Source organism: Centrocercus urophasianus, unplaced genomic scaffold (assembly GCF_019232065.1).
Source record: "Centrocercus urophasianus isolate 14NV4802_14NV808 unplaced genomic scaffold, USGS_Curo_1.0 seq_14, whole genome shotgun sequence".
In the NCBI taxonomy this organism is placed as follows: Eukaryota; Metazoa; Chordata; class Aves; order Galliformes; family Phasianidae; genus Centrocercus; species Centrocercus urophasianus.
Window position 1 is genome coordinate 29,412,204 of NW_024884586.1, and position 10,516 is coordinate 29,422,719.

Below are 10,516 nucleotides of genomic sequence, written 5' to 3' on the forward strand. Positions count from 1 at the left end.
CCAAAGGACCCTGACATAATTTCAAGCCCATGTTTTGTCAGTGGGAAATTGGGATGTAGCTGGATGTTGGAACATTTTCTATTTTCAACTGTTGCAATGTGGTGCTTAATCAGGAAAGGCTGAAATTTGTCTGGGATTCTTTGCTGTAGGTGGATAAACCCCCACCACTTCATCCACAGATCAGATTTAGTAGGTGCTATATCTGCAGGAGTGCAGGGTGAGGCCCAAAGCCCCAGAAAAAAAGATTATTGCACAGACCCAGTCCTGGAAAATGTGCAGGCTTGAACTTCAGGCATAGCCCTTTCTACAAGAAGGAAGTTCCAGTGTGTACACCTGGGCAATTCTAATGCTATGAGAGTGGAGGGGAAGTATAAATGACTCAGGATTACAATTTCTGTACAGTCACTTCCACAACAGCCTTTAGCTCCCATGCAAATTAAGAAGCACCCAGGCAGTTGCAGTGCTCTTCCTCATACCAAACAGCCCTTTGCACAGGTTGTATCAGAAATCCCTCATGGGAGAGGAAAAGGGTCTCCCTGTGCAAGCTGGAACCATCACCACCCACACTGGCTTTTAAGCCTGGCCAACTGCCAGCTGCACAAAAGTCCCCTGGCTGGTGCTCCTAGCAGAGCTCTGTCCTGCGTCAGCAGCTCTGACGCACCCCACCCTGATCCCAAGGTTGTGGCACAGGTGAAATGCAGCCCGAAAGCTGGCTGTGGTCATGCTTCACTCAACTGAGCGATTGCTTTATGTTCATCACATACCGTTCCAGTATCTGCAGCTAAAATTAGGCCTGCTCTGCACCACACTGCCAAAAGGCGATCAGATGCAGATGGGAGTTTAAGCAGAATTATTCCATCTGCACTAATTCCTGGTGAAAACATAGAGGAATAACTTAAATGTGTTAAGGGCACCTATTTCATAGCTGTAGGCTGAGCAGGGAGAGCTGCAGCTCCCACAGCAGGGAGAAGGGGAGGCCCCCACCCGCAGTTTGGGGAAAGGCAGCAGAGCTCCTTCCCGGGCATGCACTCCTTCCTGCGGAAATCCCCGCTGGAAAGTCTGAAGGTGTCCAAGTTCAAAGCAGATTCAGGCTGTGATAAATGAGAGGGAAGGCAGGCACAGGGCTGCTCTGCAAACGTCCCTGAGCAAGTCAATACAAGAGTAACCAGGTTTCAAAGCTGTGCTCTGCATCCTCACTGCACCCCGAGACACCAGGAGCCGGAAAAAAGGTGCCCCTAGAGCAGGCACCTCTCACTGAAGATAGACTCAGTCTCTCCGTAGCATGTACAATGTGGCACTTGTGTAGCAGATGGGGAATCCCAACCCCCTACCTGCCTGCAACAACCAGCACAGGAAGCTACACCTACGTGTGTTGCTAAAATTAGCTGCAGCAGAAATGCTGGGAGCTGAAAGCTGCTTACATGTCCTACTCTTCCTGTAGTGAACTACCCAAAACCCCCCAGCCTCTGACCCCATATGTTTACTACATCAGCTCTTACTGAAAAAGCTGACCATGTGGATCCCATGCAGCTCATGATGAGATGGATAATGAACTGTTTCAAAGGCTGGGTACAGAAATTTGCCTTTTTTAATAAATACATATCTCACAGGTACCAAAATAATTATAAACAAAAATGTACAGTATTTACATTCTTTACAGTTGCTAAAAAGTGTAGCAATTATGACACACATGGTGTGAAACACACAGTTTCCAATGCCCACAGTTAACATCATTGCTACCTTCCTCCCAGCAGCCAGGTCACCTTTCCCATGGTCAGACTTCTCCACCTGCTGCACCTCAACCCTGAGCAGCCATGATCAGGGAGCAGGGCACAGCAGTGCCTTAACCTAATGCCAACTTCACAGTCTTCAAGCAGATGGGACGTTTGTGCAGGCCTGTCTTGCCACCGAGGGGATGAGCACTCCTCACAGCACTTAGTGTCACAAGGCCGCTCTCAAATGCATTTTTTACAGTACATTGGACGTGCAGTCTGTTATCCTCATGCAGCAGAGAAAATTAGATAACGTAGCTCTTTATCAGATGGTGTGCATGTTCACTGATCTCTTAACAATGTTACACATCCCATTCCTGTTACTGAAGTACAGGTCAGAACATGGAACCTGTTAGCATGACGTGCTCCTGGCTGGGCAGTGTAGTATCTCAGTACTTTTTTCTCCTTCGAGTATAGACTTTCTTTTTAAATGAAGAAAGTCAGGCTTTTTTTCCTATACATATGTACATAGTCACTTTTCAAAGAAACTTCTGCTTTAAAATGTCAGCTGTCTTCCTCCAATACAGCAGTCATCATACATAAGCTGGAAGAAAAACAAAATGCTGTTAATGCCAAACTCCTACTAGGAGTATCCCATCTACTCTGGGACAGCAGCCAAATTCTACATGCCCTAACTCCAGTAGGTCTGCAACTTACACACTGAAATGGTTACATTTGCTATTTAACAGCACTAAGACTGTCACAAAAACAAACGCTGAGAAGTCCAAATCCACTCATTAACTATTTTATGTCATGAAGTTCTGTAGTATACCTACAGAGAAATCAGTGAGAAGCTACCCTCTGTTCCCCAGTGTATTATTTATATTTCACTCTTAAGCTCATTCTATTTATATCCTTGCCCTAACCGTCACTCCTGTGATGGTTGGCAGCACAGCCTTACTTCATGGGCTGTTATCCCAAAAAGTTTTATAGGGAAGAGGTCATCCCTGCAACACCAGCCAAACAACGGGCAGGATGTGACTCCTCTCTTGAAAAGAAGCAAACAGTACTTACTTCATCCTCTGTGAACTCTGGCTCTGATTCACTGCTCTCCTCATCCTCACTTTCAGGCAGTATCTGCAGGTCAGCTGTGGTCAGCAGCTTCAGCTGCTCCTGTATGCTGGAGTTATCTCGTCCCCATGTGAGCTGATATGGAGAGTAGCCCTGGTAGGTCACTTTGTTCACATCGGCCCCATGTTTCACCAGAAGTGACACCAGGTCTGAGTTCTGCAGGTCTACGGCTAAGTGTAGTGCTGTTCTCCCATTGCATGGCTCCTGTTTGGAAACAACATTAGGTACTGCATTAGGGGAGTGAGACTTAGCACTGTCACACCTGTTGATTCTTCTGACTAGACAGCTCAGTCAAATTCATATTGTAAAGTACATACCTGAGCATTTACATCTGCTCCTAAGGACAGCAGGTATTCGACAACAGCCAGGTATCCCTGAATAGATGCCAAATGGAGACATGTATGTCCTGGGAGATAAAAACAAAGGCAAAATTTGAGTAAGTCTTACCTAATGTCCCATAACTTGTTTAAAGTCAGGATGATAGGACAGGACAATATCTAAGTTTGTAAATTAACCAGGGCAAAAACACGTTTTTCAAAACAGCTTTCCAGCTTCTGTTAAGTATGGATAACTGGGTTGGATTTTGGAAATATTTCTTAGAGGCTTTATTCCAGTGTTTAACTGTGCCTTACTGTAACAACTAAAAATTAAAAGAAAAAAAGGAAAAAAAAAAAAAAAGGAACACACAAAAACATAATTGCAGAGTATGCAGTTATGCAGAAGTACTCACTAAAAATACAAAACTTAAGGGCCCATGAGAGCCAACGATCATGAGCAAGAAGGCCCAGAAGGCTGAACCCAGGACATCTTAAGGAAGTCAGATACTGCATTGCTTTGGGGCGTCCTCAGCACTGCAAAGGGAACGAGATACTTCTCAAGAGGTCTCTGCCAGAGCAGCGCGAGCGTACCATTGTAGTTGGTGGCCTGCAGGACAGCGAGGAGGTGGTGGGGCTGGCAGTGCTGCGTGAGGACGCTGACGCTGCGGATCGAGCCTTGCTGGCACGCGATGTGGAGTGGGGTGTTCCCACGGAAGTCCCTGACATCCAGGTCGCAGCCAGCCTTCAGCAGGTGCTCGGCGATTTCAGGCTGGTCTGTGATTACCGCCAGGTGGAGTGGAGTCTGCAGGCAGGAGGGAACACACAGCTTTGAGTTACGTGACAAGTGTGGCAAATGTCCAAATACACAAACCATGCAGTGGCTTTTGAGGACTTCTGCCCAACTGCAAGTACTGCAAGTCAGGTCTTTATGCTTCCTGGCACAGCACACTGCTGCTCTTTAGTCTGGAAGCCATGGACTTGGGGCTCTCCAGATATCAGACATTCCATCCATATGAAGGATATCATTAACATCCCAATGGAGAGGAACACAATCCATTGTATCATATACAGAAAATGTAAGAGGCTGCAGTAGGACAAAGTGCTGCATCCTCACTGCTCGAAGTGGGCCAGGTGCTTTCCCCAACGTAGGCTCCAACTTAGCATCCATCCAACTACAGAGAAACTTTTCCAAGGGAATTCCCCGCGGGCCTTTTGTGGGGGCGGCCCGGGCCGGGGGTGCAGCGTACCTGGCTGAGGTTGTTCTGGAAGTTCAGGAAAGCGCCGTCCCCACCGGCCTGCCGGATCACCTCCAGGCTCAGGGCCTTTTCCTCGTGAATGATCGCCAAGTGGAGGAAACTGCACCAAGAAAAAAAGGAAGCACCCTACGTGAGCCCTAAATCCCCCCGCGGGACGTGGCTGACGCGGCGCCCGGGTCACGGCCGCAGTCATGTGCACGTTTCGAAAGCCGGGGCTTTCGGCGGCCGGGGCTTTCCGCGCCGCGGAGCCGCCTCTTCCTGGCGCCGCTCCAGGGACTTTCCGCGCTCTGCTCCGCTCCCCGCCCGGCGCCTCCCCGCCGCCGGCGCGTCCCGGCCCGGCCTCCCGCGGCCCCGACTTACGTGTCGCCGTCCTCGGTGAGCTGCTGGGCCCAGGCGTGTGGCCGAGCGGGCGGCTCGCGGGGTTGCAGACGAATGTCCTCCAGCTCTCGCACCAGCTGCCTGTACTCCTCCTCCTTCATGGAGTCCAGCCCGCTGTCGTGGCGGTCGTCTGGCGGTAGCAGCCCGCCCTGCCGCTCCTTGCGCGGCGGCTCGCAGCCCTCCACGGCGGGCGGCTCGGCGGGGCGGTGGGCGCTAAGCATGGCGGCGGGGCTGGCGGGGCGGCGCGACGCCGCGGCTGCTGGTGCTGGCGACGACGTCTCGAGACAAGCAGGCATCCACGAGTGAGCGGCGGCGGCGGCAGCGAGCGCCTATACACCCCGGCGAGGGGATTTCTGCGGGGGAGGAGCCGCCGCCGCGGGAATTTCCAGCCACTCGGGCGAGCCCGGTCCTGCTCGGCGCCAGGGGCGGGCAGGGGAGGGACGGGGCCGGCCCAACTCTGCCCGGCCCAGCCCAGCCCGGCGGAATTCCCTGCCGCGCCTGCCGGGGGGGCTCGGCGCGGGGAAGTACTCGCCGTCCCGCTGAGTAACGCGCTGCCCGCGGTACTTCCCTGCGGCGCCCGGCCTGCTGCCCTGCGCTGCAGCCCGCCCGGGGCTCCCCCGCCCGGCGCGGGATGAGGGCCTCCCCGAGGGGGCATTAACCAGCGCTCACCTGGCGTGCGTCGGACCGAGGGCAGATTTAGGCCTTCTGGTGGCGAGGTGGCGCCACTCTGGGCCCGTCGCTGCCCAGAGGGGTGGATGCTGAGGCTGCGGTCAGCGCGCTGAGCACCTGCTGTGCTGCTCCAAGTGCTCCGTCCTTGTGCCCGCGTTGTCCCAACAGCACCCACACCTGCCCTCTGGCGCTGCCTGTCCTGCAGCAGTCTCGGGGGAGGGAAGCTCCACGCAGGGCCTAGGGCTGCAGGAGAAGAGCTTGTCTGCATTGACTGCAGGTCCCAAAGCCTTGAGTGTGTCACAATGCTAATAATTTATTTGAGAGATCCATGCTATTGTGCATGACTTGTGTTAAACTGTCACACTGGCTGCAGGCCTGCAGGTATGGCATCAGCCTTCAGGACAACTCACCTTCTGCTGTGGAAGATTTTAATCTGTCTCTGTGATATGCAATGGGAAGGAAAGTCATGCTCCGCTCTGTGCATGCAGTTCTTGCCAATTACTATACAGAACCCTTCAGAACAGTTGTGAAAATTTAAAAAACAAAACAAAACAAAAAAACCTTTTTTTCCCCCTTAAAAAGTGATATATTCTGTCTGCATCCTTATTCTCTGAGTCCACTTTAATTTTTTCTTCTCTGCTTTTTACTGATGCCCTCCCATCTGCTTGCAATGAGAGCTGGCTGAATGCAGCCTCCCACAAGGATTAAAGGCAGTATGGGGTTTAGTGATGCCGAATTTTTCCCTGGTGAATTTCTCTGCTGCTTCTCAGATGTGGGGGATTCCCATTAAGAATTTTTCTCCTCTTGCAGCAATTGCTGGCCTGGCTGACTAACTGCCTGAGATGTGCTCTGACCACTTTCCCGTGGGATGGTGTCCCTCTGCAAGAGGCCCTGGGAGAAAACCTAAAGATGAAAGGGGGAGGAAGAGCAGAGAGGGCACATGGGTTCCTGAAAACATCTGGTCTTGGTTTCCAGCCCGTCCATACCATTCCTGGCCTTTTTCTCATTATTCATCTCAAGGCCTGGGACAGCCCGCTGGTGCTTTTGGGCAGGTTTAAAAAAGCCAGGCAACTTTTTCTTGTATAGGTTATAGGGTTATGAAAGTTTTGCAAGCTTCTTGAAAGGGTTTCCCCTTTTTAATGTAAATTGGCAGGGGGAACTTAATTACCAAATGAATCTCCTCCTGCCTGCCTCATGGCAGCGCAGGGAGTTGGGCGCAGGCCTGAGTTGAGCAGCCTCCCACCAGGATTCTGCTGGAGCCATACAGAAATTACACTGCAGAACTTCCCATCCACATTGCAGCAGCTGGAAACCAAATTCAGCAAAACAAGTTCTCTGCCTCTGCAAATTACTTCCAGCTGCTGTCACAGGCAACCTCAGGCTATTTTTAGAAACCATTTGCCAGGCCTCATTTTGGAGGCACACATGTCGAGGTGTACTTGTTTTACGTATGTCTGGGAGCTGTGGTGCTTCAGACAGTTGTAGATGGTGGAAAGGAGATGGCAAAACGATTTCTGGCTGGAAAGGTCAGCCCACTTCCTGCTGGCTGCAGTGCCCCAGCCATGCCCTTGGCAGCGGGGGCTGAGCTTCAGGGCCAGTGGGTGCAAGTCTGTGCAGCATGTTTACTGACGCCTATTTTGTTTTGAGTTTTGCTCTAAGAAAATGAGTTAACAGTAGCTCTGACAGTCTCACCACAGGGCCCCAGGCTGGTGCCCAGGCTGTGAGGCAGCCAAGAGCTCAGATCAAGGAGCAGCCCTGCTGGTGCCCCAGTCTCTGTGTGAAGTAGCAGGCAGCCAGTGGATGACAGGACAAGCAGGATCTATTAAAACAAATAAAGCTGCTATCTTCTCTGTAACTCCTCTCAGCTAACAATGTTGTTTACAGTATTTGCCTAGAGGGAGAGCATAAGCTTGTAGGAGACAGAGTGACAAAGGTTTTGAAGTTGTGGGGAGGTCATTGGTGCTGTTTTTATACTGCTGAGGCAGTATAAAAATAAATATTTTCTTGCTGAAAATTAACTCATTCTATCAATCATTCTGTACAATTTTCCACATAGTCCACAAGCACGAGTAAATATAATAGAAAGAAACAAGCTCAGCTTTTCAGTGTGTCATTTTGTCCTTTCGGTTGCCCGCTGCTCAGATTTGCTGTATGCCCCTCACTTGTATGCTGCATGCCCCTAGGATCAGAGCAGCCATTCAGACCCATGGTCTGTGCCAACCTGAAGGCCTCTATCCTCTTGCATATGCTGGTTTAATAGGTCTGTTCTGAATGTACTCATCTCACAGGAGTGCTTTTCACACTCATCATCATGAGACCCAGGGTATTTGCATTTTGTATTTGTGACTATGTTAGGAGTCCCTACTGCCTGAAGGAGGCAGTTCTGTGGCACTCAGTGAAGGGCTGTGCAGATGCTCTGCAAATGGCTCCTTCTCCTTGTTACACGAACATCACAGTACAGAGGGCATTCCCAAAGCAAAGGGCTACCGGAAAAGTGCTGTGCCAATGCAAAAGGCTGGGACTGTGTGGGTTTGCACCTGGTACCTGAGGACTGGATTTTGCAAAAGTTCCCTCTGCCCTAAACACCCCATCTGCTGTGCTGCCAGCTTGCGGGGAATATGTTTGTGGGTTTTTTTTGTCTCTGGCTGGCAAGGTTCAGAAGCAGTCTTGCGTGCCTGACTGCTGGAAAGGGGCAGTAAGATTTTAATCCATTTTTGAAGTACATGAAAGATTCTCGTGCTGCTTCCTCAAGCAAACACATTAAACTGCAATTTCCTGATTGCCACACTAATCATGAGAGCTGTCTACTGCTGTCTCTGTGATGCTGTTGATTTACCAGAGTTGGTCCCTCAACTTTGTGCTTTTGTGATTGCCACTGCAGATATCTGTTAACTCTTTCCACCCACTTAATCTCAGGGATTGTGAATGTCTAGGAGTAAACATAAGAGGAAAGGGAGTTCACAGCATTCACGAGGATCTTGGCCCAGGCTAAAAACAAAAGCAAAGCAAAGCAGTGCAATAAACCCACTGCCTGCATGTGTTGGTCCAAGTGAGGCGCCCCCTTTCTAATCTGTGCGCCCTTTTGGAATAGGATTCCCCTTTATTTATTTGAAGGATTAAAGACTTTGTTGTTCAGTGGAAGCTAGGAAACAGTAGCTAGAAAACACTTATTCTGACAGTGTTTTGCAATTAAAATCAGTTTACCTTGGCCTCTCATCTACAGCTGCTAGAGGGGTAAGAACTAGACAGCATTCAGTTCCAAACTCTTTGTCCAGAGCTGAATGAGGACGTTTCCCTCCTGCTTTCCAATAATAATTTGACTGTTGCTAATTTGAAAGGATTTTTTAGAAGCCCATGTGGGCACAAGAGACTTAAGCACAGATTATTTTTATCAGCTCACAGTGTTACGCGTGGGCTGTTCACCTCCCCCTCATGTATTTTTGACTGGGGACTGTCAAAGAACAGCCCCAAAACTGTGAGCTGTGGATACAGAGGAAATATTTATCTATCTTATTCAGGCTGACATGATAACCAAGCAAACTACGTGGGAGGTACTTTTTCAGCATGAATAGCCAAGGTCCAAATTAAGTCATTTGAAATCTTAAGGCTGTTCCACAGTTAAAGAAATGGAGCTCACCAGGGTATCCAGCCAGAGCTCCACAGTGTTGTTATGTTATGTAGATTTCTGACTGACCACGCTCAGTTCTGGTTTTATTTTTAGGCTGTGTCTTATTTTTGATGTCTCTTAAATTGACTGTTGCATCCCTGGGAAGATCTGCATTTCTCTCTGTGAACTGTGGGGCTGTTTATAAATCCATTGCTTGCATGTTTGGAGATCCTTAGGGATGAGATGTGTGATATAAATTTAAAATGCTTTTGTTGTTATGCCTTAGGGGTAAATATAGGTCACTTCATTTGAAATCTGCTACCACTTGGAAGGCAAGTTTTCTCTGGTGTCATTCCCATTTCTCTGCATGGAAGTTTTGTTACAGCACGTTGCTCGCAGTGCCTTTGCCTTGAGCTGATGCTTGTTGCCTGCTGCAGAAGAACGTGCTGCCATGTATAAGAAAAGCTGTGGAGTGTGAGGGGGAACACAGGCAAGTCTCGTGGGCTTGTAGTACAACTTCCCCCTCAGCAACACAAATAACACTGCTCCCCATCAGCATGGCCCCTTCTCCTACAGCAGAGTGGAAGCACCTGAAACAGAAAACACCAACTGGAAGCATGCTGACAATTACAAAGGGACTTTCCCCTGCAGGCAGCTGTGACATGTGGTAATATTACCTTCTCTAGTTTTTCCCAGCAAGAAGGAAGCTTGCAAAGGTGGGGAAAGAAGTTCCATGGGACTGTGCAGAAAAGCGGTGCTGTAGGAATTCAGGGCAGGGTTCCTGTCAGGCACAGGGTTGTACTAAGGTGCTACTTTCCTTTCTGCTTGAATTTGGGATATAGAAAGATGAAGCTGGGTCTAGATGTGAGTTTCCCTGTGGTACAAGATGGTATTTTGAGCAAATGGAATACCTGAGCAGGGCAGGTGAAGCAGGGCTGGCTGCAGTTTGAGTCCAGGCACTGCAGGCCTCGCTTGTTCTGATGTCTAAAGTTGGTGGGTGCAAAGGCTGCACTTCATCCCAGTAAGCAGATGTGCTGCTTATATGGAAGTGTCTGAAGCAGCTGGAGCCCTCTGCAGAAAGCAGCCACAGGGCAGCCTGAATTAGTAGCTGAGTTGTGTGTGGGCTCAGGGATTTCTCTGAGGACGGATGTGGCAAATACAGGGGTTAATTTACCAAGTGCTGTAACTGCATCTGTGAGATAGCAGGGGAGCCAAGGGGAAGGAAGCAGGAAATACTAGACAGAATACAGAGAGCATAACCCTGAGGAGGAAAAAAAAAAAAAAGAGGAAAAAAAAAGCACCACATAAAATGAACTTTGGGCTGGGTGCTTCCTGAAAAAACCTTGGGACTACAAACAGAGGTCTTGAGGTTCATTCCTGCTGTGCACACCCTCTGCAAATGAAGAAGTCTTTGGCTGGCCCCAGGCCCACTTCTCCCCATCATAA

General features: G+C 49.7%; 1 protein-coding gene across 1 annotated transcript; it reads right to left on the minus strand.

Moving 5' to 3' along the window:
• Positions 1-1,570: 1,570 nt before the first annotated feature.
• Positions 1,571-5,015, minus strand: NFKBIA (NFKB inhibitor alpha). Its single transcript, XM_042814125.1, has 6 exons — positions 4,777-5,015; positions 4,408-4,516; positions 3,752-3,962; positions 3,161-3,249; positions 2,787-3,047; positions 1,571-2,316 (listed from the first exon to the last, which is right to left on the minus strand). Exons 1-6 carry the CDS (start codon positions 5,013-5,015, stop codon positions 2,269-2,271), a joined length of 957 nt encoding a protein of 318 aa, XP_042670059.1. The 3' UTR covers positions 1,571-2,268.
• Between the last annotated feature and the right edge of the window lie 5,501 nt (positions 5,016-10,516).

Bases quoted from the DNA above. Each gene is read 5' to 3' on its own strand.
- NFKBIA (XM_042814125.1), bottom strand. From the start codon at position 5,015: ATGCTTAGCGCCCACCGCCCCGCCGAGCCGCCCGCCGTGGAGGGCTGC. The intron at 3,250-3,751 runs GTACGCTCGCGC...TTTATCTCCCAG, and splicing joins GCAGGCCACCAACTACAATG to GACATACATGTCTCCATTTG. The intron at 2,317-2,786 runs GTAAGTACTGTT...TTTTTCTTCCAG, and splicing joins CAGAGTTCACAGAGGATGAA to CTTATGTATGATGACTGCTG.